A 27,325-nucleotide genomic window follows, 5' to 3' on the forward strand; every position below is an offset into this window, starting at 1 on the left:
CCGCGGCCGGAGGGGGAGGGGCGGGGGCCCCGAGGACCGCCAGGACCGCGGAGACCCAAGTCCTCTGCGACTGGCCCAACCCTTACCGCGCCGGGCACCGTTCTGAGCGGCTCAGTCCCCACCTGTATTCTCCGCGCTAAGGCCTGTTGCACCATCGCCCCCATCCTACGGGCAAAGAAACGGGTTCAGAGGGATTAGATGGCCCCGGGAAGGTGGCAGGCAGGGATCGGCCGGCTGTCCTGGATTTGAATCCTGACTCCACCACTTGCTGGCTGTGTGGCCTTGAGCAAGTCACTGAACCTCCTCTCTGTGCCCTGCTTGCTTTCCTCATCTGTTCAATAGGAATAACTATTTTGCTCACAGGGTTTTGAGAGAATTCCATGTGTTAAAGCAGGTATGAGAGGAGCAGATACAGTGCTCAGCACAGTCACAGGCACATAAGAAGCTTATGGAAAGCATTTGCTATCTTTATCATTACTATTGCCCTTCCAGGCATAACTCAAATGTCACCTCTTCTAGGAAGACTTCCAAGATGCCCTTCCAACCCAGACAGAGTTTTTCTTCTTTTTTTTGCTGCTCCTCAGCTCAGCAAGTTTCAAAACTTGTAGTCTGAAAAACACAGTTGAAACAATGTGACAGGAAGAGCCTGTCCCAGGGGAGGTACTTACTCTATTTCTCCCCCATGAGTTTGTTGTTTACCTGCCTAAGAGTTCTTGGAAGAGCTGGCACCAAGCCTTACTCACCTGGGTCAGCCCAGGGCTGGGCACCAATGAGAAGGCCCCAGCAGAATGACTACAGCAGCCCACGCCCAGACAGGTGGGACCAGGAGGGCCTGTGGCCCAGCCACTGGAGTAGCCAGTGGTCTGCCTCCCAAGCTCCCTCCTTGACTTCCCACCCAGCAATCCTGCCAAGCTGGTAAGGGATTCAATCCCTGGAGTTCTTTCCCCAGCTGGCCACTGTCTGCTGAGTCCTCCAACTTCCAAAGACTGGGCCTCAGTTACCCCATCTGGGATATGGGTCTAGTAGGTCTGGCCCCAAGGCTTAGAAGTATTTTTTTTTAATTTTTATTTATTTATGATAGTCATCAGAGAGAGAGAGAGAGGCAGAGATACAGGCGGAGGGAGAAGCAGGCTCCATGCACCGGGAGCCCGATGTGGGATTCGATCCCGGGTCTCCGGGATCGTGCCCTGGGCCAAAGGCAGGCGCCAAACCGCTGCGCCACCCAGGGATCCCAAGGCTTAGAAGTATTGCAGCATCCTTCATCAGGGTACAAGAGATGATCCAGGGTCAGATCCAGAACCCCAGTAACCCCAAGGGAGTGTTAAATACCAGTAGTCCCCTTCAGGTGCCTTACTAGTCACTCCAGATCCTTCCCAGGGGAAAATGATAGTGCTTGCTATTCAAGACAAGCACTCTGTCCATTTTCCACCCCAACCCAGATGAGAGCTTTTGGCTAACCTCTTTTCTTCTGAGATCCTGCAGAGATCTCAGATAGGCTGTCCAGCCCCCAGGGACCCCTGATGGAACCTGAGGGCCTTGGTCCTGGGGCCACCTGGGATGCCAGCCAAACTGCCACCAGCCAACTCAGCCAGTCTTGCAGAGCTGAGCAGGAAGTCACATTCCCAGACCCCCCTCCCCAGGCCCCCAGGGAGGTTATGAGGGCTATGGAATGTGCCAGCCAGGCTTCCAGGGGGCTAGCTCTGTCACCTGTCCAATAACTGGCATTAGACCCTGAAACGCGCCTGGGGCTGTGGCCACAGTCCTCAAACTTTCCGAATGGCTTGGCCACTTCCTGTTGTTCTGAGAAGCTTTGACTTGAAACTGGCAGAGGGTTTGAGGTCTCGCAGGGCAGCTCCTGTCAAGGGACCAAAGGGGGAAGGGGGGCGAGAGAAGGAGTGTGACCTGCTGGAGGCTACCCAGCTCAGAGAGGGGAGGGTGGGCTTATGAGCACCCAAGCTGGGCTGTCATGTGGGAAGGGTTTCACCTTTCCCAGGGCTTGTTGTGAGAGTTGATCAAGAGGCAGTGTAAGGCACCCAGCAGCATTCCTGGCACAAAGTAGGTGCTCAAGGAATAGTTAGCCTCCCCCCCCTTCCCCTAAGCCCTTAAAGACAAACCTATAGTCATCTTCTTGCCAACTCTCTACGTAGTCTAGCACCTCTGGGATGCGCACAGCAAGTGCTGCATAAAACCTGAAGTGGCAGGAGATGCTGAGCTCAGGAATTAAGAGCAGAGGTTTTAGCATCCAGCCAAGCCAACCCGGGATGGAATCATGGCACCTACACTTATGAGCTGGGTATTCTTGGGCACCCTCTGGGTGCCTTGGTTTCCGTATCTGTGTATTGGAGATAATAATAGCACCCACCTCATCGTGTGGGTGTGAGGATGGGATGAAAAGAAGTCAGATGTTTAGCACAGCCGGGCACCTAGCCAGGTTCAGTGTCACGGCCATAGTAGGACATCCTGAACCCACTGCTGTGCCTGACACTGACCTCCTCTAGGTGGAACACCCGGCCTCACCCCAAATTCCAGGGATGGATGGAGCAACCACGCCTCAGTAGCCAGCGTGGCTCCAGGCTGCTGAGCAGAAGGAATCTGGAGCCTTGCATCTCAGCTGAGAAATCTGATTGGGAGATCCCCAGGTCAGGCTCTTGTACCCTGATGGGCCCTACTGCCCAGAGTTTGCTGAGTCCCCTGCCACTTCACCTGAGAGGCTGGGCCTGGGACGCAGGGAGAGCTCCAGACACAGAGTAGAGGGAGCACCTCGTCTCAGAGCAAGAACCAGGGATGGGCACTACTGCCTGTTCCAGAGGGCCAGCTGTGCCCATGGCTTTGCAACTCGATGTTCAGCAATGCCACTGTGGGAACCTGAAACCGTTCATGGCAGGAGAATTTACCCCCATGGAAACTGGCAAATGCTACCATGCGGGCAAGGGGGAGTTGGAGGGTCAGTTTAACAGCACACCACTGGGCACCAGATGCCCCGACCACATAGCCTTCTAGACACCACTCCTGAGCTCAATACTCTTAAGATTTTACTTGCATCCCCCCGCCTGCCGTGCCCACAGTGCCCTTGCCCTATCCTGCCTGCCATCAGGAAAGCCCTTCCTCCACCCCTTTTTGTACCTGGTTCCTTGTTGCTGTCCTAACCATACAACTGAAGAAAGATTAGGAGTGGTGGGGCTAACAAAGCATAGACAAATGTCATGGAATACTATGTAGCTGTTAAAAAGGATATATTCAAAGACTTTGAATGACGGAAAAATGGTAAAAATGCTAAAAAAGAAACACAGGTAATGAGGAAAGCACAACCATTTACACAGCATGATCCTGTTGCCACAAAGTATTATATGGATGTTCTTTGCATGAATATTCCTTCTATTCAACAGATCTGTGTTGAGTGCCTACTGTGTCCCAGGCGTGGGGATACAGGGAGGTATGAGACAGCCCAGCCTGGCTCTCCCAGGGCTCTCGGTGGCGTGGGGAACTGGCAAAAGTAGCAGGCAGCTGAAGAATACACTCTTGGTAGGAAGCAGGGAGTGATGCGCAGCCGATAAAGCAGGCATCAGAGTGGGGCAGGGGCTGCAGGCTTCCCTACGCATAATGACGTGTGCTTCTTTCATCATCAGAAAATACTTCGAGCTGCCTTTCTGCAAGCACCACCTCCCGGGCTTTGTTGATGGCCCACAGCCTCCGGGGAGCCCTGGAAGACGCCTGGGGAGGCAGCCACGATCACCGCCCCCCACCCCCCCACCCCTGCCTGTTGGCACCATTCTGTGACCTTGGTCTCCTGTTCTCTTGTTTTGTGGTATTTTACACGCTCGTCGTATCTCTTAAATGTCAGGGACAATGTCTGATTCATGCCGCACCTCCCACACCGCTTGGCACATAAGAATGAGACTCAAAACACACTCGCGGGGTTAAACAGAACTCTGTTCCCCTCCAGGGCTGGAAGCTGGCCTCTCGTGTGATAATGGTCGTATTATTTGTTACTTCCTCTGTCCCCACAGTACCTGGGGTGGCAGCGTAGTCACTGCCAGCTTAGCACCTCTCTGCTACACCTCCACCCCCCAAGCAGGTGGAGCCCCTCTTCTGGCTCCACAGGCCCGTCTGCCTCTGGGCCTCCGTTCCCCTCCCTGGAAAGTGGCACCATCCCTTCTGCGGCCGAGGTGGGGGCAAGGCAGGCCAGTCCTGGCCCAGGTTGGGCGTGAGGAGCGTGTTCTTTGTCTCAGGCACACAAAGCCCCGTTTGTGATCGCTGGGCACGATTCTGGGCAGGGAGCCATGGGGGACAGGCGGAGTGGGCAGGACGGCCGCAAACCCTCCCGCGGGCTGGCTGCCGAGGAAGCAGGAGGTGCCCTCCTCCCACAGCCTGAAACAAGGTGTCCGTCTGTCAGTCTGAAGCCCTGCTTCCTCCTTCTTCAGCCCTATCGCCAGGGTACCCCTCCCACCGCCGCCCTGCCTTGGAATGGAGAAGTAGGAAGGGGAAACCACCCAAGCATGAGACTTGGGGGTGGGGAAGGTGGATATTTCCAGAGCTGTGCGTTGTCGTGGCCAAGGGCAAGGCCAGCTGAGAAGCTGTGTCCTGCTGTCACTCAGCAGCCCCACCTCCCCTATCTCCCAGGATGTGGGGACAGATACGGGATGGTGGGGGGACTTGGGACCTCTGCCTCAGCAGCATAGCAGGGGAGCTCCAAGAGGCCCTGGGGAGTGGACCCATAGCTTCAGCCTTCTGAAGACAGGCTGTTTGGGCAGGCACCTTTTCCTCTCTTCGAAGCCATGAGCAGTTCAAGGCAAGGATCTCTTAAAAACAAAACTAAGGCCCATCACTTCTCTGCCTCATGTCCCCAGAGACTCATTTAACTCCCCTAGACCTCAGTTCCCTCATCTGTTCCTGGTCACAGGTCTGGCCCCTCCTTGGCCCTATCCAGTAATGACCTATCCCATCATCCTTGAATTCTGCACACCAACCTACAGACCTTTGTTCTTTTCTAGGATGGTCGGGGGGGGGGGGGTGGGCACATCCTCCTGCCTCAGGGCCTTTGCAATGCTGTTCTCTCTACTTGGAATACTTTTCATTTCTTCTTCTCACCCCTCCTCATCCTTCAGGTCTGGGTTCACATGTTACTTCCTCAAAGAGGCTTCCCTTCTGCTTCTTGCACCCTAGAATTCTCCCCCTAGCCTCCCCAGCAGCCTGTATGCCCCACAAGGGCAGGTTCTGGCTTCTCCACTGCTATATCCTCACACGGTGCCTGGCACAGAGTAGGTGCTCAATAAACAATTGCCCCGCAAAAAAAAAAAAGCCTCTAAAAGAATAGAAATTCAAAAGGGAAAAGATGCATACTATCTTCAAGATGATGACACCTTCTGGAGAGGGAAGGAATGAGCCTGAAGAGGGAAAGATCTAAGAAAAGCCCATCTGTATCTGCAGTATTGTGGTTAAGAGGATGGGCTCCACACCCAGGTGGTCCGAGTTCAAATCCCACCTTAGACGTGACTCAATGCATAAAGGAAAAAGTGGCAAATAAGATCATCAAAATTTAAAACCTTGCTTGGCAAAAGATTATGTGAAGAGAATGAAAAGATTAGCTACAGCCTGGGAGAAAATAGCCAACAGAGGACTATCTGGAACATGGAGACCTGTATCTAGAATATATAAAGAAGTTCTCAAAATTCAACAGCTAAGAACAATTCATTAGAACATAAGTAACAGGGGCAGCCCGGGTGGCTCAGCGGTTTAGTGCCACCTTCGGCCCGGGGTCTGTGGGGGCCCGGGGTCAAGTCCTGCGTCAGGCTCCCTGCAAGGAGCCTGCTTCTCCCTCTGCCTGTGTCTCTGCCTCTCTCTCTCTCTCTCTCTCTCTTTCTCTCATGAATAAATAAATAAAATATTTTTTAAAAAAGAACATAGGGCAACAGATATCTTGCTGAAGAGGATATACAGATGGCAAATAAGCACACAAAATGATGTTCATCATCATTACAGCTGGGTAGAGGATGCCAAGTAAGACCACAATGAGACATCACCACACACCTACTGGAATGGCTAAAGCAAAAATGGTGATGATTGCAAGGATTCAGAAAAGCTAGATCATTCATACATTGTCAGTGGGAACTTAAAATGGTATAGCCACTCTGGAAAAGACTATAGCAGTTTCCTTAACAATTGTGCTGGTGGGCATTTATCCTGGAGGGATGAAAACATGCTCACACGAAAAACAGGACCTGAATCTTCATAGTGGCTTTTTTCATGACAGCCCCAAACTGCAAATAACCCAAATGTTCTTCTACCTGAATGCTTAACCAACTGTGGCACATCCATCCCATGGCATGCTACTCAGCAATCAAAAAGAATAAACACTGATGCATGTAGCAAGTAGGATGGATCTCAAGAGAATTAAGCTGAGTGAAAAAGCCAGTCTCTAAGGTTACATACTGTACAATTCCACTTATATAACATCCTTGAGGTGACAAAACTGTACAGATGGAGAACAGGTACTCAGTTGCCAGGGGTTCAGGAGGCAGGAGGGAGGGAGATGGTCCTGGCTATCAAAGGGTAGCATGAAGGATCCTTTTGAGAAATGTTCTGTATGTAGCCTGATTGTGGCTGTAACAGAAGTCCACGTGTGATAACTTTGTCTGTAATGAAATACACACACCCACACACACACACGATTGAGTGCATGTAAAACCATGAGATCTGAACAAGCTTGGTGGATTGTATCGACACCAATTTCTTGGTTGTGATATTGTACTGTAGTATAGAGGATGGAACCATTGGGGAACACTGGGTGGAGAGAAATGGGATCTTCCTGTGTTACTTCTTCACCTGCATTTGAATCTACAATGATCTCTAAATAAAAAGTCCTCCAGGAGGGATCCCTGGGTGGCGCAGCGGTTTGGCGCCTGCCTTTGGCCCAGGGTGTGATCCTGGAGACCCGGGATCAAATCTCACATCAGGCTCCCATTGCATGGAGCCTGCTTCTCCCTCTGCCTGTGTCTCTGCCTCTCTCTCTCTCTGTGAGACTATCATAAATAAATAAAAATTTAAAAAAAAGTCTTCCAGGAGCTACACATCTATTAGAATGACTAAAAAGAAAAAAAAAAAAAAACAATACCAACTGGTAGTATTGGATATGGAGCAACGAGACTGTTCATGTATTGCTGGTGTGAATATAAAAATGATACGGCCACTTGGAAAAAGTTTGCAGTTTTTTGTACAGTTAGACATAGACTTACCATATGACTCAGCAATCCTACTCCCACGTATTTATACAGAGCAGAATGAAAGCTTATGTTCACACAAAAAAAACTGTACATGAACACGGGCTCTCTTTGTAATTGCCCAGAACTAGAAGTGACCCAGCTGGAGGCTGAATAAACAAACCATGATATATAATCAAATACTACTCAGCAATGAAAAAGAATGAAATATGGGTACACACATCAACATGAATGGATCTCAGATGAATACTTCTGGGTTATAGAAGCCAGACTCATTCCATTTCTGATATTCTGGAAAAGGCATGATTACTGGGCTAGAGAACAGGTCAGTGGTTGCCAGGGGCTGGGGTGGGGACAGCGTTGATTATGAAGGAGCATGGACTTTTGGGGTTGGTGGAACACTTTGTATCTTGACAGCAGTGGTGGTTACACAACTTTATGCATTTGCCAAAACTCATAAAGCCCATACATGGGAAATAAAATTTTACATGATGTAAATTATACCTCAATATTTTTAAACCAAGAAAAAATTAGGTCATGTATCTTATAACTTTACATTGATTTATGCAGAAGGATATATGTACGATTTAATGCAACATGCTCAAAGAGAAAAATGTACATTATTTTAGCTCCTTCCTAAAAATATGCTTAGGAGTTGTTTTAAGCAATGTAGGCATTATAAATATAGCTTTTTTCTAATAGCATTATTCTCCAATAAGAAAATACATTTCTTTACATGAAAAAATAAATAATTTAAAACATAAAAGTAAAGCGATAGAAAGTAAAGATGATGACATGCTAGCGTGTATTATTTCGTGACTTTTCCTATGGTATTTGCAGTATTACTCTGGGCACTTTTCCCTAATACCACCCCCTGGAGTGCTTGCTGTCTTAAGAATTAAATTGGTATTATATAGAGAGTGTCTAGCACAGTGTTTGAGCAACAGTAATTGCTCAGAGTATATCAGCTCCTCCCCTACTACATCCTCCAAATCTAGATCATGGGGCCCTTCCAAGCTGGACTCCGCTGGGCGGTGATCTCTGTAACCAGGCTGGGGGTTCCATGAGACTTGGCCAGGGTAGCCCCATCCCCCAGCAAAGGAAGCTGACCTTCAAAGGGCTGGAACATAGTAAGCCCTCAGCACCTTGCCAGGGGGTGAATGATCCTGCCCAGGACCTGGCCAACAGTGGATGCCCAATAATTATTCTTTTGAACGGACAATTGGCGTACAGCTACGATAAGAGGCGGTCCCATCCCACCAGCCAGGAAGAGGCTTGACCAGGAAGACATGGGGTACCAAGAGGGGAAATTTTTGCTGAGGGACACACCTCCTCCTCACCGCACCCCAGTTTAGATTGGGAGTTAAAGCTGGCTCTGGAATCAGCAGAGCCTGTTCTGCTCCCAGGGGCCCCCTCTGTGCTCCCCCAGGATGGATGCCCCTGGCCTCAGGCAGGCAACGGAATGTTGTGTGGTTGGTTGCCCCGGCAACCAAGGCCTGCTAGGTGGCTGCCTTCTTAGAGTACAGAGCACGCTGCCTCGCTGCCCTCCATCAGAAACCCCCAGAGCCTCCTGAGCTAGTGCAAGACTCCGGCCTTGTGGAAAAAAAGCCCAAGAAAGCCCGGGGCAATTGCCGGGGAGGATGGCCGTGCCCTGGGAGGAATATTTCCGACTGGCCTTGCAAGAGAAAATATCTTTGTGAGTGCTTCAGAATGCAGGGAGGGGTGGAAGGAGGGCAGAAGCCGGTGGGATCACCCATGCCTTCCCCTTGCCTGTGGCACCTGGCTTCCTTGGGCAGTTCCTGGTGGCATATTACTGTCCCCACTTCACAGAGGAAGAAACTGAGTCTTAGAGGAAAATGATCTCTGGCCGGTTAGGACAGCGCTAGTTAGAGCAGAGCTGGGTTAACGGCCAGGGCCTCTCATCTGTTCCTGATCCCCACCCCTGGCTGACTTCCAGCTGAGGTTAAATCTTTTGAACTGAGGTGGGAAGGAATTCTGTGAACTCCTGCAAACTCTGCATTTTCAAGGAAGCGTGGAGGAAGCTTGTCGGGTGCCTGCTTTGTGCTCAGCAGTGACTGAGTCTCGAGCTCTGTGTCAGAGTCTGGACCGGTGCTGGGAAAACCCTGCTGAACAGAATGTTCAAGCATCCCTTCTGCTGTCTACACAGCCACTGTGGAGGGCTGTGTGCAGCTCCCCCGCCCCACTGCCACACCCCAGCAAGTCTCCAGATCCCAGCCTCCTCCTGGAGCCCTCCCAGAGAGGTGGAGGGGAGGTCTAACAGTCTTCCAGCCACGCACAGCTCTGGTCGCAGCAAGGACCTGATCTTCCGTGTCCCATTCAGCCTCCCACCAGCACTCTCCTTCCAGCTCTGAGTTCACTTTTCTCTCCCTTCTCACCCCCCATCACTGCACCAACTCTGCTCTCAAACTACAGCATGACTGACCCTCCTCACCTCTCCCCTCCAACTACCAACCAGAACTACTCTGTCTCTGTGTCATCCCAGACCCCCGTCACTATTTCCTGCCAATGCCCTGCCTCTCCTGTTAGTCCTCGACCCCCACAGCAGCCTCAAGCACCTTCTACAAACCAAGCTTTTCCCTTGGGGCCTTGGCATTGGCTGTTCCCTGTAGGTATCCACGTGCTCACTCCCTCTTGCCCCTCAGTTCTCTGCCCAGATGACCTCAAGGTCTCCCAGGAGAAACTTTTTCACCTCCTTATTGAAAGATTTCCTTTTGCTTAATTTTTCTCTGAGCACCTATCAGGTCCAAGCATTATTTATCATTTGTTAGCTTTGTTTTCTGTGGACCCCCTCAGCAGAACACCGGCTTCTGGAAGGTGGGGATTTTTGTCTGCCTTGTTCACACCTGCACCCCGCTCCCCAGTGCCTGGAAGGTGCCTATACATGGAATAGGTGCTCAGTACAATTTGTTGAATTAATGAACAATTCAGCAGCTAGTTTATGGCTCACGGGGGCATTTCAGGCACTAGAGGGGAATTTGGGGCCCTGACTCTTGCCTCCTTCATCCTCACCTCCTCCTTGAGCCTCTCCAGGAAGATCCCAGGGCAAAATGTGGAGCACCTCCCACCAGTGCTGCATCTGCTGGAGAAGAGGCGGGAGCTGGTGGATGTGGACCGGAGCCTGCAGGCCCAGAAGGAGGTGAGTCTTCTCTGCAGTCCCTGAGACTTTTTGGAACCCCCTCCCCCCCAAAATGGTGAGCTAGTTGGGAAGTGATGGAACCAACTTATGAGCTACAGGGTCTGACAGGTTATTTTACCACTCTGAGCCTTGGTTTACTCATCAACGATCAAATGAGGATCAAATGAGATCAGTTGGTGCAAATAAATGTGCACTGAACACCTACTACGTGCACGACACTACCCTGGGATCTAGAAGTCTCATTGCAGTCCTCGCCCTCATAGGGCTCACAGTCTAGAGAAGGAGACAGACAAGTTCTGGGTGATGACTGCTTCAGGCGGGGAAGCACTGAGAAGACTGTGGGAGCCCAAAGGAAGCCCCTGTCTCCACAAGAGGGTAGTCAAGGAGGCATTCCTGGAGGATATAATGTCTGGGGACCAGGGACGAGCAAGTGAGCTTATTCAGCAAAGGCGGGTAGGGTGAGGAGGGATAAGCAGGCAGGGGGAACAGTGCATTATCCTGGAAGGCAAGGACAGAGCACAGGTGGATGAGGGTCTGGAAGACAGTCAGGGGAAGGGGGTAAGTGAGGCTAGAAGGAAGGAGAGGCATGTCCCCATGCAGGGGCTCTGGGAGGGCATTCAGGCTTCATCACGTGAGGTGGGAGCCAATAGGTGGATTTGGGCTGCCGTGAAGGACAGGATCAGGGACAACAGATGACAGAAGTTAAGAAGTCTTGGGATGCCTGGGTAGCTCAGCAGTTGAGTGTCTGCCTTTGGCTCAGGGAGTGGTCCCATGGTCCTGGAATCGAGTCCCGCATTGGGCTCCCTGCATGGGGCCTGCTTTTCTGCCTCTGTGTGTGTGTGTGTGTGTGTGTGTGTGTAAATAAAATAAATAAATAAAATAAATAAATAATAAAATAAATTTTAATAAATAAATAAAATCTTTTTTTTAAAGATTTATTTATTTATTTATTCAGAGAGAGCAAAAGAGAGGCAGAGACACAGGCAGAGAGAGAAGCAGGCTCCATGCAGGGAGCCCGATGTGGGACTCCATCCTGGGTCTCCAGGATCACACCCCGGGCTGCAGGCAGTGCTAAACCACTGCGCCACCGGGGCTGTCCTAAAATCTTTTATTTTTTAAGTTTAAAAAAAAAGTCTAAAAGCGCTGGATAACTTGAACCCCCCAATACACACAGACACCCCCTCCTCGCCTCTCCGCAGGTGTTCCAGACCACCATGGCAGTGCTGAAACAACGCTGGGAACAGGTGAAACAGAAGGAGCGGGAGCTAAAGGGATCTTTTGTCCACTTTGACAAGTTCTTGCAGGTAGGTGGAGACTGCTGGGGGCAGGGAGAAGCAGGCCATTGGGTCACAAAGTCACAACCCTGTAGGGGCCAGACTCGCACCGAAATTTTAAAACTAGGTTTACCAGTACAAGGAATAGTAGGAGGTACACAGGCATGATGCATGTGCGTTTTTAAAGAGCTTGGGGAAGAAGTGAGGGACAAAATCAGGCTGGTGGAAGCTACCCACGGGCCATCTGTTTGCTACCTACCGCTGGGCGTGCAAGTGTCGGGGCCGGGGGAAGCGGTGAGCCCCGCCGGCTCCCGAGTCCCAAGTCGTGCGGGCGCTCGCCTCCTTTCCATCCGCCTCCCCAGGACACGGAGGCCCGGCGCAGCCGCGCACTGCAGAGGGCGGCGGAGGAGCGGCGGCGGGCGAGCCGCCAGGAGGCCGAGGCGCTACGGCTCCGGGCCCAGCTGGAGAAGCTGCGGCGGGAGCGCGCGGAGCTGCAGCACCGGGTGCAGCGCCTGGAGCCCTGCGCGCGCCTGCTGGGGCAAGTGCTGGAGCTGCTGCCCGAGGTGAGCGCCCTGCGGGAGGCTTGGGGCCTCGGTGCCACCCCAGCAGCAGCGTCCAGTAGCCTCTGGGACCGCTTTGGGTGTGCACTAGTGGAACGCTGACTGTATGCCAGGAACCACCACTTATTGAGCACTGACTGTATGCCAGGGACAAGATTTGCTCTTGAATTCTCCCCAATGCCCAGTGACATGAGTCCCACTCTCGTCAACTTCATTTTATAAATGGGGAAACTGAGGCTCGCCATGGTAATTTCCACTCAAGGACACAGGCACTCCATAAATATCCGTTAAATGGAACAATTGCAGGTAGTGAAGCTTGGCTAGGCTTTATGCTGGAGTGGGGAGGGGCGGAGTGGCCCTCAGTTCTGGGATAGGCACTGTGTGATGCCCTCATTTTGCACGTGGGCTAACCAAGGAGGCGCTGGAGGGCCAGGTGGCCTGCAGAAGGCAGGGGCCTGCGGGCCACCTGAGGTCCACATCTTGACCCCACCCCAGTTCCAGAGGGTTCCCGAGCTGGTGGCTCGCTTTGAAGGCCTGGCTGATATGCAGGTGGCACTGAGACTCACAGAGCGCCAGCGGCTGGAGGAGCTGGAGGAGGCCCGCGGGCGGCTGCAGCAGCTGCGGGACGCCTGGCAGGACGAGGTGCTTAGGCAGAGCCAGCAGCGAGTGCAGCTGCTGGAGCGCCTGGAGGCTGCGAGGGAGCGCACACTGTGCTGGGTACGGCCCGGGAGGAGGTGGGCACTAGGGACCCCAGCCTCTCATCACTAGAGGAATGCTGGGGTTCCTAAGAGCAGAAGGAGCAATACTTACCCCAGATGGGAGCTGCCCTAACGGGGCCATCAGAAAAAGCCTTAGGGCACAGGAGGCCAGTCCTAGCAGAACCTGACAGCCAGTTCCTGCATTTCTCTTTCGGAGGCACCCATGCACACCTAACTGGAGCAAAGTGGATGGGCAGGTTCAAATCTTGATCTGGGAGGAGATGTGGTGTTCTTTAGGAATCCAAGTGGATTCAGATCCAGAACACAGCGGCAGCGAAGACCCTTCTCCTGGGACGCACTAGAATGGCAGCGCTCAACCTCTTCCAGCTAGTGTGTCAGCACAAGAGGCAGCCACCTGCCCTGGACATTGAGGACACCGAAGGGCAGCTGGAGCAGGTGAGCCCCCTCTTTATGTCCCCTCCCACTCCCAGACCTTCGGGAACTTCACAATGCCTGAAATCTCATCTACTCTGGGTTGAGTATGGCCCTCTGGGAGCTGAATGCACACTTCCGACACCACAGATGTGGACTCCATGGCCATCTGGGGACCCTGCCTAGGAGGCCTGGGTTGGTCTTGGCTCTGAAGGGCATTTGCTCTGTGGCCCCAAAAAGTCATGCTCCTCTCTGGACCTCAGGGCTCTCCAAGGGCTGGGGTGTGTACTGATGACACCGCACGTTCATGACAAGAGTCTGTCTTTCGTCCCAGTGTCAAACAGCACAAACAAGTGATATCAATGAGAAACTGGGTTGAGACTCACCTTTAATCAATACCTGACCCCCCTGTCCTGAGGCATGGACAGGCCTCAGCTTCCCTAGGGAGGGAGAGGGAGTGTGGGGCTGTGTCCTTGTCCTTCTTTCTGTACAAATGTCACTATGGGCCAAGTCATTCAGGTTTGCAAAGCTGCAGAACATGTGACATGGCTTACAACGGAGGGTAGGGGTTTCTGACTTTGGACACCTCTGTTGCTTTTTTTTTTTTTTTTTTTTAAGATCTTATTTATTCATGAGACACAGAGAGGCAGAGACATAGGCAGAGGGAGAAGCAGGCTCCCTGTGGGGAGCCCACTGTAGGACTCGATCCCCGGACTGGGATCACACCCTGAGCCAAAGGAAGACGCTCAACCCCTGAGCCACCCAGGCGTCCCACCTTTGTTGACTCTAATGGGGACCCAAAGCATGGCCCTTTTCAGTGGAAGAAACAAAAGAAAGGCATCCCTGCCCATGCAACTCCTGTCCTGTGCCCATCACCCCAGATCCCAACCAAACACCAAGAACTTCCGCCCCAGGAGCCTACTTTGTGCCATTTGCTGAGTGGGACAGGTTCACGTACACCACTTGTTGTCCCAAGGGTGGCCCGGCACCCTGCGGTACGTAGGACGAGTCCAGGGACAGAGGCTCAATGTGACCAAGTGAGCAGAAGCCTGCCCTTTCAACCAACCCGAGGAGGAAGGCTCTGTGCGGGTGATTGCTTTAGTCCCACAGTGCTCCCTGGGCTTGGGCCTCACCTGATGCCCCCTGCAGGTGACGGCGGTGGGGGGAAATGCAAGAGCGCAGCAGGGCTTCAGTTCATAGCAGTTTATCCAGTTGCCTCTCTACTTATGACGAGTATGGCTTAATTCTTTTCTATTTTTGTTAGAAATATAGTTTCCTTCTCAAATGTTTCAGTGACAAACGTGAAGGGAGAGCCCAAGGGTAAGTTTGCCTCAAGTTCTAGCTCTTGCCAGTGGACCCAGGGGCATTAAGTTCCTATCAATAAATAATTAAAACAAAATATGGGCATGTTAACCCCATGGAGATGAGAGCAGGTCAGCCACCAAGGAATATGACTGATCCAATTAAAAGGGGAAAAAATGAATTAATGTTAAGTGAAAATACTCATTTAATTAGAATGCAGGTGATAGATAACCAGCTAGGAAACTGAGGGTGTCTGCTTACAAACCATTTGGAGGCTTGGACTGAGGCCCAAAGGACCTCAGTCTAGGGGAGGTTTGCTGGTCCCAGGGAACCATCATCATAGCTTTATTAGGGGTCTCCACCCCCCCTCCACTCTGCAGCATCCTACCTTGTATTTGTGGGGGGGTGGAACTGGACACCCAGGGGCTGGGATGTGACTGCTGTGTTGGGGACCCACAGGTGAAACTGTTCATACTGGACCGGTCCTCCATGCTGACCAGTTTTCGTCGGGCCCAGTCCACCCTTGACCCAGGTGAGCAGGGGGGCAGGGGGACCCCTGAAAAGGAGGTATACATTTCTTGCAGGGTGTGTGCCAAGTGGTGCCCACCTGAGATGGGAGGGCCATGCTCGCTCAGACTGCCGTGCGGAGTACAAGAGGGGCATATAGCAAGTGCTAAATAAGTGTGCACTCGAGGGGGGGGGGGGGCACCAATCCCTCATCTGCCACATGGCCTAGGACCGGGGGCAGTCATGGCATTAAACAAGCTGATGTGTGTCAAGTGTCTGGAATGAAGCCTGATGCAAATTCTGGTACATTCTGAGCGTTTGGGAAATAAAGTAAAATAGCCAGACTGGCGAGAGGGTCATACAGCAGGCACTTGCACAAAGCCTCCTCTACTGCGGACTGTTGCAGATGATTGGTGGCCTGAAAACCCAGCTGCTGGAGGCTACCTTTGACTGTCCCAGGACCCCAAACTGGGGCTGGGGGCACAGGGCTTGGAGGGCAGAGGCCGGGACCAATTCTGACTTCTGGGGGTGTGATGGAGCCATGTTAACTAACCCCTTTACAGCCAGAGGGGAGCCACTGAGCCCTCTGCCCCACACCCTGCTTCTCGCCTCCCTCCCGCAGCCCCCACTGGGTGTCTCAGCACAGCAGGCACACCTGTTTTAATATCTGGGTCTGCCCCTTCCAGCTTCTTGGGTAGACTGCACTCCTTGTCCACTGGAGGTGCGTAATAAAGATTTATTACATTAAAAATCCATCACTGGGCCTTAGGCACTCAGGGCTCAGAGCCATGTGGCCACCACCTCTGAGCTCAGGAACCACCCAGCACGCGTGGAAGCAGGAGCAACTCAGGTGTGGCCGCCTCGACCTCACCAGCAAACTCCTGGGAGCCCTTAAAGACTGTTTAAACGTCTCCGTCTCTGTCTTGGGCAGAGGCGGCTGCTGCCCTCCGTGGCCACACAGTGCTCTTCTTTAGGGTCTGCAGCACCCGCAGGGAGCGCCGCCAGCACCTGGCACAGGGCCAGGCACACGGTGGTACACAGGGTCATCTGCGATGTCCACCCTGACCCTTGGAGCATGCGAGGAGTCACAGGGCCGGGTCACGGCCCTCACATCCTCTTCCTCATCTTGCCCTTCTTGGAGGGGGCACCCCGGCCAAAGGCGCCCCGCTGCAGCTCCTGGGCGCGGCGCCGGTTGCGGGCGGAGAGCTGCTTCAGGCCCCCACGCTGCAGGAAGCGCAACTTCTGCGCGCGGCGCCGCTGTTTCAGAATCTGCTGCTTGGTCTTGAGCTCTGAGCGCACGCGGCCTGCAGGGGCGCCTGGGCTGCGGGGCTGGGCTGCACCTGCCAGGACGGGCATTCAGGGAGTTTAGCCATCGAGTCACTCCCAGAGGCCTCCTCTGCCCAGAAGCCTCCAGACCCCTCACCCCCACCCCACTATGGTTCTGTCTTCACTGCTATGGCTCTGGGCTCTGGCTCACCAGAGGTGCTCAATAAAGCTTCCACAGTCTGCTGTACTGGTCAACAGCACGGAACCTCAGGCTAAACTGCTGGGGTTCAGATCCCAGCTGTGACCTCTCGGAACTTGGGCAAGTCGCTTAACTCCTCTGAGCCTCCGTTCCCCACTCAGAATTAGAGATAATAGCACGTCTCTCACAGGTCCTAACGAGGAGCAGATGAGGAGGTGTGTACCCTGCTCAGAACAAGAGGTAGCCCAGAGTAAGGGCCTCCTAAGTGTCCCATCATGATTATAGGGCATCCAATGAGGATTTACTGAGGATGCGCTCTAAGCCAGGCCCTGGGGACCCAGCACTGACGAGAAAGACTCCGATCCCTGTCTCCAAGGACTGCATGCTCTAGGCTTGTTAGCTTAACTACTTTTGGCAGGACAGAGGTCAGAAAAGACCAGAGAGGGGAAGGGATTTGGCCAAGGTCACTTAGCAAAGTGGCAGCAGCAGCAGACGTCAGGTCTCTGGGAAAGCACTTACCCTTGCATCCCTGGCTCCCCCAGCAAGCCCCGGGTCCTCCTCCTCTACCACGTTCCCTCTCCCTGCCTGGCTCTTCCCTTCCTTGGGCTCCCACACACAAGATCACAAAGGCGGCCCCAGATGTCTTCACAGGGGCCAGGGTACCAGACAGGGACCCGTCACCTCCACAGAGGACAAAGCAGGGAAGAACACCTGTTCCTTCCTGAACCCCCCCCTCCCCACCCCCCGCAGGGCCCAGAGGAACAGCCTGCTTCAGGTGGGGTAAAACCAGAACTAAGCAGCAAGGGGTGAGAGGCCTGGGGAGGCAGGGGCACGTCTGCAGAGACACAGAGATGGAGACAGAGACAGAGGCACCAAGAGGGAAAAGAGAGACTCAGAGAGACAGGGAAAGGGAGACAGCGAGTAGGAGATGCGTGTGTAGCGAGAGGAAAAGAGACGATGGAGGAGACAGATGGAGGGAAAGGAGACAAACGCAGCCTGAGGAGAAAGGAAAGAGGAGCAGAAACAGGGATGCAGAGTCGGGGATGGAAAGAGAACAGGGAACTGGAGAGAGAGAGCCTAGGAAATGATGGAGAGGAGGCTTCCGAGAAAAAGAGAGATGGAGACAGAGGGAGGAAGGGAAGAGACCTAGCCAGCGAGGAGACACCAAAGGGAGAGGGGAGTGTGTGGAGCACCCAGGAGGCCTGGAGTGAGGCACAGAGGACCAGCCTAGGGGCTGGGACAGTGAACGGCCCCAGAGGCCATGAGCAGTCCTGCAGGATCGTGGGGAGACGGGAAGACGGCAGGACTAGGCCCCCCCGACTCCCTCAGGAGCCATTCTGGTCCCCTCGCCTGTAAGACAGCTGCTCTGTCTTCTCGCCACCAGCTCACAGGTGACATGTCCAGCACAGAGCCTGTCCCCCCACAGGAAGGGGGAGCCTGCTGACCACAAGCTTGCCCCCAGAGGCAGGGGCAGGGCAGGGGCCATGGCAAAGGTCCTGAGCCCTGCCATCCCATGGCCCTTCTGCTCAGAGGGGCTTGGCACGCAGGGCTGCTGACCCAAGCTGTGGCTGCGAGGTATGGGCTCCAGCTGACAGAGCCCCTTCAAATCCCCCTGCAGCCTGAAGGGCTCAGGCCCAATCAAAGAGAACCAGGTCCTGGGATGATCCAATGCACCACTTGCCAACCTGTTTTGAGGACTATCCTACCTTGGCCTCTGCCCCGCTTCCCACCTCTTCGCTCTGGGCCTCGCTGGTGGGATGTTCCTTCCTCTTCTGAGTCACGATCATCAATTTTCTGTTTCTGTTTCCACTTCTGGTAGCTGGGAAGCTGCGTTAAGGAGGCTGCGTGCGTGACCATGATGCCCTAGATGTCAGTGGGCAGGGAGCAGATCCAGATCCTGCATCCCCTCCAGCAGATCCAGGTACCACCGCTACAGAGTGGGGCAGCAGAAGCTGCTGGGCGCTGCCCCCCACATCCCGAGTACGCAGTGCCCTGGCCCTGATCCCACTCCCAACTCTAGGAGATGCAGAGGTAGAAGCTGCTGGGCCCCACCCCTGGCCCCACCCCTGGCCCTGCCCCTTGGGATACAGGTCCCGTTTGTAGGAGCTGCTGATGTAGCGCCCACTCTCTGTCTTGATCTTTTTCTTGTCTTCCTGTCCTGACTGTCCCACAAACCGCTTCTTCTTCCGGTCCCTGCAGGAGAGGGAGTTGAGAGAGCTACTAGGGAAGGAGATGGCCTGGAGCAGCCCTCTTCCCCTCGGCGCTTTTCCTCCCCACCTCCCCAAGGGAAGCAGCCTGCCCATGTCTAGCATACAGCAAGTGCTCTGCCCCGTGTCACCTCTTCCTGGAAGCCCAGGGCTCAAAAGGTGGTGTGGGGGTTATTGGAAATTGGGGGGCCTGGGTCCAGATTAGGGGCCCAAGGGGGGTTCCCAATCCTACACTGCCACCTCCTGGGTCTATGACCCTGGGTTGAGTACCATCACTTCTCTGGAACCAGAGTCCAAATGGGACAAATGCGTCATGAGCTCTGTCGAGAAAGACAAGCTAGCAAGAATGACAGATGGATTAAGATCCCTGTTGTGCACGATCAAGCCAAGGGGACAGGATGTGGTGAGGGGGATGGTGGGGTCACTGTCCTTGCTGTGTGTGATCACATGGGGCAGCACAGGAGGCATCACAACCCACGCTGTGCACAATCAAATGGGAGGTGATATTTCCTATTCTAGGGAAATAAATGGGAGTCGGGACAGATGGACCACATGTCTGTCGTGCGGGACCGACAACGTGGCAGACATGTGGGCATGGGGGTGCATGTTTGCTTGCTTGCTCACTCACCACTTGAGCTGCTGCCGGCCCCTGGTCAGGTTCTGGGCTTCATCCCCCATCAGGTCCAGGACGGCGCCAGCCACCTGCTGCTCAAATGCACCCCCATCCCCACTGATGCTCAGGCTGCAGAGGAAGGGTGGGGACATGTCATGGTTCAGTGGGGTGCCAATCAGGCCCTACCTGCCCCACCCCAGGACCAGCTGGCCACTCACCCCCGCTCGCTGTCAAAGTCCTTGGGCCGGTAGGGGACATAGAACTCCAGGTCCCGATGCCGGGCCTCCTCCCTCCGCCTCTTGGCTCCCCCTTCAGGTCCTGGCTGTTGCCGCTTCCGGCCCATGACCTCAGTGAAGACATCCTGGCAAACGGAGGCCCAGTGTCACACCTGCGGCCCCTAGGGAAGCCACCCGGCCTCTCCACCCTGCTGTCCAGCTAGAGTTAAGGACCAGGGGCTCCCAGGACTTTAAAAGTTTGGTATTGCCATTTGGACACTCTGCTTCCTCATCCACACTATGGGATGACCTCAGCACCAGCAGAGCATGCTGGGTAAGGGAGGAGGAGGCTGTGGTGCCAAGTGGGGCAAGACCCATCCTGCAGCCCAGGCTGGTTCCTCGGGCTGTGTGACTAAGGCAAGGCCCTGCCCCTCTCTGGGCCTGGCCCTCCTCTATACAACACAGACTAGTCCAGGAGTTTTCACCTGTACTTTTTGGCTACCGAGACCTCTGTCCAAACCAAATATAAGAGGAACATGCTGGTAGATGAGTAGGCTTAGGACACTGCCCACCAGGCAGACCGGGTGCCTTTGTACCCCAGCCTGCCTTTTGGCCTGAAGGCCCCATGTCTGAGGCTGCCTGTGTCATGCCCTCACTGTTGCCATGTGTCCCTGCTCGGCTTCTGTCTGCCTGCCCCAGATCTCAGCCTGAGACTGTCATGGGGAGGATGATAGTGATACAGCTGCCACTGGGGACCCTCCGGTGCTGCCCTGGATCTGCCCTGTGGGCCCAGGACCAGTCCCATAGTCACCTGGCCACAGTGCCCTAATCCACAAGGTTATGGAAATGAGCTTCCCTGAGATTCACTTGATGGCAGAAGCCAAGCTGAGCCGATAGGAAGCTGCCTAGTTTGTGCCTGACCCCTCGGTGTGGGGCCAGCACAGCACATCCTGTCGTGGACGCTCCGATGCATCTGATTTGTCACCCCAGACCTCAGTGGGGTGGCAGGTCATACGCAGTGCAGCCACCCTAAAGATTCCGGATCCTGAAACGCATCTGGCACCAGGGTTCTGGACGAGAGACTGTGGAGCAGTCCCATGACCCCACTCTGCTAAGATTGAGGCTGAGGCTCTGAGTCCTTCATTTCCACATCACAGGTGGAAGTGGAGTCACGGTATCCACCCCAAGGTCTCCTCAAAGCCCTGAGGATAACTCCCCTTTGCCCTTACCTCCAGGCCCAGACTCTAGGGTCCCAAGGGTGGGGCCTGTACCTCTATACTCTTTCCTGCTGCCTCCTCCTTCTCATCCTCCTCGGGCTTCTCTTCCTGGGGTGCCGGGCAGCCTGGGGCTGGGCCAGCTGTGTCCTCCTGTCGCCCTCGTCGTCCCTGCTGGAAACTGGCGATGGCCTTGTGGTCCTTCTGCCGCTTGGCGCGCATCACCTGGCTGCTCAGGTCCCGACTGGAGGCGTTGATCTCAAAGATGGTCTGTGGAAGGAACGCACGAGTCCTTCATCCACTGGGTTCCTTCTCTTCCCAGCCTTCACCAGCTTGGGGGGCAACATGTGGCATTCCTCCCCAAGTCCTTTCAATGCTATGAGGTAGGTATTCCCGTCACCTGCCTTTTACCATTAGAAAGGAGGCCCAGAGAGGGCAAGTGACCAACCCAAGGTCATACAGCTGAGACAAGCAAGAGTGGCATTTCAATCCTGGTTTACTTGGCTCTGAAACCATGACACTCTCTAGCTCCTTTTCCTTGATATTGGCTGTCTGGCAGCCTTGCCCAACTCTTGGGTAGGTCCTTCCAGCTTCTATGCATGGCCGGCATAGGCCTCAAATGGGGTGCCCAGCGGGAATCAAGAGGGGATGAAAGGTGACCGAGAGCCAGTTCCAGGCCTCTGGCAGGCCCAGCACACGTCACTCCCCTCTGTGAGCCTCAGTCCACCCCTCTGGAAATGTGAGGAAATGCCTACCACACAAGGTAGCAGGGATGGTTCCACGACAAGGGGCATCTCTAGAGATGCTCATGAGGCAGAGTCACAGACAGAGAACCTGCAAGCTCAGAAGAAAACCCCTGCTGGGGCCCCACTTGGGGTCTGGAGCTCAGCCAGAGTCCCAGCTCCATAGTGGCCATAGAGTGCCCTCCCCAGCCACCCATGTGCTCTCCCACCCCCTTCCTCACCGCCCGCGAGCGGTAGTTCTTGATGCTGTCCACCAGCTTCAGCCGCTGCAGCTCCTTCTCCTCAAAGCGTGAGCCTGGTTGGGGTGGGGAGGAGGTGTGAGGCCAGGGAGGGGGGCTCTGTGGTGCCCACCCGCTGCCCCCGGCCAGGACTCACTGAAGAGGGGGTGGAGGCCCAGCCCTGTGAGGTCCAGCTCCTTGGCCCTCTTGATGGACTCAGGCGAGGGCGCAGGCCGGGAGCGCACATACTGCTGCTGGGCATTGTCAGCCACCCGGCTCAGGCCCCCCAGCTCCAGCGATGACATCAGGATGCTCTGTAGGCCACTGTCCTCATCGTCCACCACGCTCTGTGGCACGCGGCCCAGCACACCATCCACACCTGCCAGCACACAAGGAGCCCATCGGGAGGCCTCCCAGCCCCGCCCTCTGCCTGCAGCCATCCTTCCCATCCCTGGCAGTGGAATCGCAGAATAATCCCCAGTTATGGAGCAGCTCCTCCAGCCAGCCACCTGAACCAGCTCAGCCAGGCGCCCCCAGTTCCAGCCTGAGGGCCACTGCCTGTTTTCATAAATATAGTTTTCTTGGAACTCAGTCCTGTCTATCCACTTTCTTATTGTCTTTGGCTAACTTGGCACCAGAAGGGCAGGATCAAGGTGCTGCCGTGGGTCGTGTGACCTGCAGAGCTTAAGCTAGTCCCTCACTTCCTGCTGACTCTCCCATGAGACCACTAAATCCCCCTACAAAAATCACACGTTGCAGAAGAGGAAACTGAGGCTCAACAGGTTTAGTCTTGCCCCACAGCACACTGCAGGGTGGTGTCACAATTCAGCCCCTATCCCAAGTTAAGAACTCGCCTGCCCACCTCTTCTGCATTAAGCTAGTGCTGGGCCATGCTGCCAACCCCGGCTAGCTCTGAGGCAAACGCACGATGGCCTCCCCCTAACAGATAACTACTCCGTGGCCGGCTTCTGTTGGGACACTGCTGCAGGAGCACCTTCCCTCTTTCTGCCCCTCCTATCCCCACTGCTTGGTCTCAACCTAGGAGGTCTGCCAAGGGCTCCAGAATCTGCATTTGGACAATGGGCTCAGCAGGCAGGGGCTCCTGACGCTTGGAAGCAGGGATGCAGCACACAGCGGGTGCTCAGTGAAGATGCATGGGGCTGTAGGCCGCCTCCAGGCCCCAAGCACAGGGGGCACTGACACCTGGGCTCCTGAATCTGGGCTTCCACTTCGTGCTGAGTAACAAGCAACATGGGACGAGTGGCCTGGCCTCACCTATAAAGCAACCCTCCCTATGGTCTCCAATGGACACGAGACCATGTACCTTTAGGGGTTTGACATAGAGTAGGACCACAGGAGAAGGCTAACACGATCAGTGTTGCCCACCCCATGCAATCTCAACCCACAGAGAATAAGGGAAAGTTCTGTGAGTTTGACCTCAATGAATCTGTCTCTGCCCTCTTGGGCGATCCCAGAACCTTGGTCGAGTGCAGTCTCAAGCAGATGCCCACGGAGGCCAGGCAGATGAGATAAGTGGGGGTGGGAGCTGCAGTGGACCTAGGGGCCCATCTATCAGGGGCAGAGGGCCTAGCACTGCCTGTACAGCAACCTCGGGAAAAGGCAAACTGGACAGTCAGACCCAGCAGTTTTCCAACAGCTGTCAGAAATCTGGATTTTTATGTGAAATTCTGAGTTTAAAATACAGGGCTCTGACCCTGTGGTCAAATCCAGCCCCACCTCCATCCGAAGCCATGAGCCCTTCTTCCCCACCTGCACCATGGACTCTGTGGGGAACCCACGGGGAACTCCTATCCCAGGGCCCCAGCCTCCACTCACCTAAGGAACCCTCATGGGGGCGGGCAGGAGTGAGGGCACGGCCAAGGAACAGGTGCAGGTCCAGCAGATAGGGGACCTCGTCTGGGGCCACCAAGGAGTAGGCTGTGCCGCTTCGGCCGGCCCGCGCCACGCGGCCTGTGGGAAGAAAAGATCGAGCTGAAGCAAAGACAAAGGATCCCACAACCCAGCATGAGTCCCACGGGCCCACCTGTAAGGGTGGTGATCCAGACCTCGGTGAGCTGCTGTCCTTGACTATAAAAAGAGAAAGGGTACCAACAGTCACCAGGAATCCCTGCTCAAGTGTGTGAGTCCACACAGTGCTCTGGGGAGTCAGCAGAAATCAAGATAAGGCTCTGTGCTCATTAGCAATATTAAAAGTCTTTGGCATCCCCACTTTGGGAGATTTTTCCCCAAGGAAATAACCAAGGATCCTGAGAGTCCTATTCAAGGAGGTCTACGGCAGCTCTGGCCTGGATCAGCCTCAAGTTGGAAACCACTTCAACACTTGACAGAGGCCTGGCTAAGTTAATTAGCTGGTGGCCACATGGTGGGAATGACACAGGTGAGGGAGGGGGCCGGCAAACTGTGGCCAGTGACCAAAGCTGGCCCCCTACCTGTTTGTGTCAATAAAGTTTTACAGGTGCACAGCCATGCTCCTTCATTTACATATTTTCTATGGCTGCTTTCATGCTACAGCGGCAGAGATCAGGGACCGTATCCCCCAGAGCCCAAAGTATTTACCATCTGGCCCTTTACAGACACGGATTTGCCAACCCCTGCCACGGAGTGATGTTTAATGGTGAATGGAAAACACGCACAACATGCGCTGACATAAGAAAGAGGTGACAGGAAAGAACGTCCACTGTGATTCTAATTCTGTGTTAAGTGAATCCAAGTGTAATGTTACCTTTGGTTTGTTTCTGCATCTTGCAAAAACAAAGTGTCACCACATTTGCAAGATTCGTTTGGGGTGGTCTGACTCACAGTGCGGGTCACAGAGCACATGAGAAACTCCCTTTGCGGGGGGGGGGGGGGGGTTCTGTGGACCCCTCAAGCAACGTACCAGCCAGCTCTTCCCAGAGCCTCGGAAACCAGGGGACAGCGAGCAGCGACCAACAGGGAGATGAGGCCCCCAGACCTGCAGCAGGAGCCCCAGATGGGGGCCTCAGACACGCCCCAACTGCAGATCGAAGCAATCCTCCTGGGGGCCCACCATGGGCAGCCAGAATTTCCTTATTCAACAAGGTTCAATCACGTGGAACCTGCCCACCAGATTCTTCTCTCACGGACCCACATGTAACTCACTCGTGTTTACCAAGGTAACACATACATTTAGGAGTTGAAAGAAGGCAAAGAAAGCAGAGTGGTGGTTGCCAGGGGCTGAGGGAGGGAGGACAGGGAGCTAGTAGTAATGGGAACAGAGTTTCAGTCTAGAAAGATGAGAAGGTTCTGGAGGTGGATGGTGGTGATGGTTGCACAACTATATGAACGTACTTAATGCCTCTGAACTTATACCTAAGAGTGGTCAACATGATGACTGTGCATTAAATACACTTTACCACCGTTTTTAAAAGGGCAGCAGTGACAAGAGACAAACTAAAATGACAGCTGTGTCACCAGGGAGGCAAGGAGGGATAGTGGTGTAGAGGGGGTCCCGACCCCAGCTGCCCCACTTTGCTACCTGTGTGACCCTTGGCCAGTTATGAACCTCCTTGGCCGCAGTTTCTTCACCTGTAAAAAGGGGGCTGGTGCCACTGGCACCCTCTACAGGGGATTGTCGTGAAGATGGAAAGAGCTAGGAAAGCACTTGCACCCGGGCCCAAGAGGAGCACTGGGGAAGCAGAGTTGCTGTCATGCCACCAATGACAAGCATGTGCCTTCCTGCCTTCTACGTGCTTTGCTTCATTTTCCAGTTTTCCTACTATGTGGGTGCTTTACTTTTATCACAGAAGTCACTGGGTACTTGGCCTGGGAGGGCAGAGAGGAAGGTGGGGCCCTGCGTGCTGACTCAACAAAGTCAGGCACTCCCGTCTGCCCTGGATGAACAGGACACACAGGGGCCCCTATGTTATTTGAATCTTGCAAAGGCTTAAAGGAGAGGAGCTAAAAAGACAGAGTTTTGGGGAGAGGACTGTGAGGAAGGAGGATCGGGGGACAGGCCATTGGACCGTGACAGGACAGGGAGAAGAGAGCCCAGAACAGACAATCCAGAAAGTGGAGAACTGCCTGCTTGGAGCCGCAGGAATCATGGCTGGGCCACATCCCCCAGAGATGAGAACTTCCCCAGGCTTCAGTTTCTCCACCTATAGCACCAAGCGTGGTCCGGATCCAGCCACGGGCTCCTTACCCACACGGTGCAGGAAGAGCTTGCCCTTGGCAGGAAAGCTGTAGTTGATGACATTGTCCAGGAGCGGGATGTCCAGGCCACGGGCCGCCAGGTCTGTCACGATGAGGGCAGAGCACTTATTGTGGGTGAACTTGGCGAGGTTGATCTTGCGGGCCGTCTGGTCCAGGGCACTGTAGATGTGGGTGCAGCTCACGCCCTGGGTCGTCAGCAGCTGCTCAGAGTGAGGACAAGAGGGAGGGAAAGGGGTAAGGAGGCTTGCAGGAGACAGGAAAGGACACCAAGCCATGGCGGGGATGCCACGATGCATTAGGAAGACCAAGGGCTCTGGAGTGGGGCACCTCTGGTCTGAATCCTAGCTCTGAGGGTAGCTCTGGTACAAATGGGGCCGGTATCACCTCCCACCTCTCCGCACAGCCAAGAGCATCAACAGAGATGACACACGTGGAGGTCTCCTGTAGAGGGAAGGGCCAGCCCAGGACATAAACCTCATCCCCACTCTGCCGCGAGTGAGCTGTGTGACACTGACTAGTTATCTAACCTCTCTGTGCCTTCACTTTCCTCATCTGTAGAATGGGGAGACTAATAGTTCCTTCTTTATAGCTTTGTTATGAGGATTAATACACATACAAGGCTGAGCACACGGCCTGGAACATAAGAAGTACTGTGACAGTGTTAACTGCTCTTTACAAATTACTATTTTGGTTTTATTCCTCAGTGACCCCAGCAGCTGCACAAAGAAAGCACCGTTAAATGCACGTCAACAAAGTGAAACCCAGTGAACTGCGTCCTCAGATAACAAGACCCCAGGTGTGGCTGACCCAGGGTAGGTGGCAACAACCGGCAAGGGGCCCTGGTAGCCTCTGGGGCACACGGACTGTCCTGTGCTGAGGATCACAGGTACATACATACGAGAAAAAAACTCCATCAAGCTGCTCCTGTAAGCTTAGGATACTTTACACAGCTTCCAGCTTGTAGGGCACACCTCCATTTTAAAATGTGAGATACATGGGACACTGAAAATCCACCGAAAATGACAGGATTGGGAGCAGGGGATGTACTTCAAAATCACCCGGATGTAGGGAAGTAGCAGAGCAATCAAGACGGGCCATGAGTTGACAACTAAGTACCTGGGAGTTCATTGTTATCTGCTGATGATAGTTATGAGTTTGGAATTCTTTTCTATTTTTTTTTTTTTTAAGATTTTATTATTTACTTAAGACAGAGAGCGAGAGCGGGCACACGAGACAACCAGTGAGACAGCATGAGCAGGGGAGGGGCAGAGGAAATGGGAGAAACAGACTCTCTGCTGAGCAGGGAGCC

The 27,325-nt window shown here is 54.1% G+C and overlaps 2 protein-coding genes and 1 long non-coding RNA gene across 9 annotated transcripts in view; 1 reads left to right on the forward strand and 2 right to left on the reverse strand.

Moving 5' to 3' along the window:
• Positions 1-12,097, reverse strand: LOC144299894 (uncharacterized). The gene is made up of 3 exons (XR_013366532.1): positions 11,908-12,097; positions 511-609; positions 1-165 (listed from the first exon to the last, which is right to left on the reverse strand). It is a non-coding gene; the product is annotated as an uncharacterized LOC144299894 (long non-coding RNA).
• Positions 8,682-22,413, forward strand: CFAP73 (cilia and flagella associated protein 73). 6 transcript variants are annotated; one of them, XR_013366531.1, is made up of 9 exons: positions 8,688-8,913; positions 10,269-10,374; positions 11,574-11,678; positions 12,011-12,211; positions 12,704-12,925; positions 13,204-13,362; positions 14,603-14,658; positions 15,100-15,172; positions 18,432-22,413. XR_013366531.1 is itself a non-coding variant. In XM_077875728.1 (8 exons), the coding sequence occupies exons 1-8, from the start codon at positions 8,858-8,860 to the stop codon at positions 18,446-18,448; spliced, it is 939 nt and encodes a 312-aa protein (XP_077731854.1). In that variant the 5' UTR covers positions 8,688-8,857; the 3' UTR covers positions 18,449-22,413. The 6 variants fall into 6 exon arrangements, 3 of the variants coding, with proteins under 3 accessions (XP_077731852.1, XP_077731854.1, XP_077731855.1); XR_013366530.1 differs by lacking the exon at positions 14,603-14,658 and having other exon boundaries at positions 18,432-18,533; positions 18,812-22,413; XR_013366529.1 differs by lacking the exon at positions 14,603-14,658 and having other exon boundaries at positions 8,682-8,913; positions 15,100-18,533; positions 18,812-22,413.
• DDX54 (DEAD-box helicase 54) overlaps positions 15,864-27,325 on the reverse strand; it is a 20,634-nt gene continuing 9,172 nt past the window's right edge. For both annotated transcript variants that reach the window (XM_077875724.1, XM_077875725.1), the window contains exons 11-20: positions 26,006-26,216; positions 23,659-23,793; positions 21,980-22,201; positions 21,826-21,899; positions 20,919-21,131; positions 19,651-19,793; positions 19,448-19,561; positions 18,701-18,805; positions 18,319-18,431; positions 15,864-16,487 (exon numbers count right to left, since the gene is read on the reverse strand). In XM_077875724.1, coding sequence (XP_077731850.1) covers positions 16,255-16,487; positions 18,319-18,431; positions 18,701-18,805; positions 19,448-19,561; positions 19,651-19,793; positions 20,919-21,131; positions 21,826-21,899; positions 21,980-22,201; positions 23,659-23,793; positions 26,006-26,216 — 1,563 coding nt within the window. In that variant the 3' untranslated portion in view covers positions 15,864-16,254. The remainder of the gene's footprint in view (positions 16,488-18,318; positions 18,432-18,700; positions 18,806-19,447; positions 19,562-19,650; positions 19,794-20,918; positions 21,132-21,825; positions 21,900-21,979; positions 22,202-23,658; positions 23,794-26,005; positions 26,217-27,325) is intronic.

This window comes from Canis aureus, chromosome 27 (assembly GCF_053574225.1).
Source record: "Canis aureus isolate CA01 chromosome 27, VMU_Caureus_v.1.0, whole genome shotgun sequence".
Taxonomy (NCBI): domain Eukaryota; kingdom Metazoa; phylum Chordata; class Mammalia; order Carnivora; family Canidae; genus Canis; species Canis aureus.

Bases quoted from the DNA above. Each gene is read 5' to 3' on its own strand.
- CFAP73 (XM_077875726.1), top strand. From the start codon at position 8,858: ATGGCCGTGCCCTGGGAGGAATATTTCCGACTGGCCTTGCAAGAGAAA. The intron at 8,914-10,268 runs GTGAGTGCTTCA...GAGCCTCTCCAG, and splicing joins TTGCAAGAGAAAATATCTTT to GAAGATCCCAGGGCAAAATG. The intron at 12,926-13,203 runs GTACGGCCCGGG...GGTGTTCTTTAG, and splicing joins GGGAGCGCACACTGTGCTGG to GAATCCAAGTGGATTCAGAT.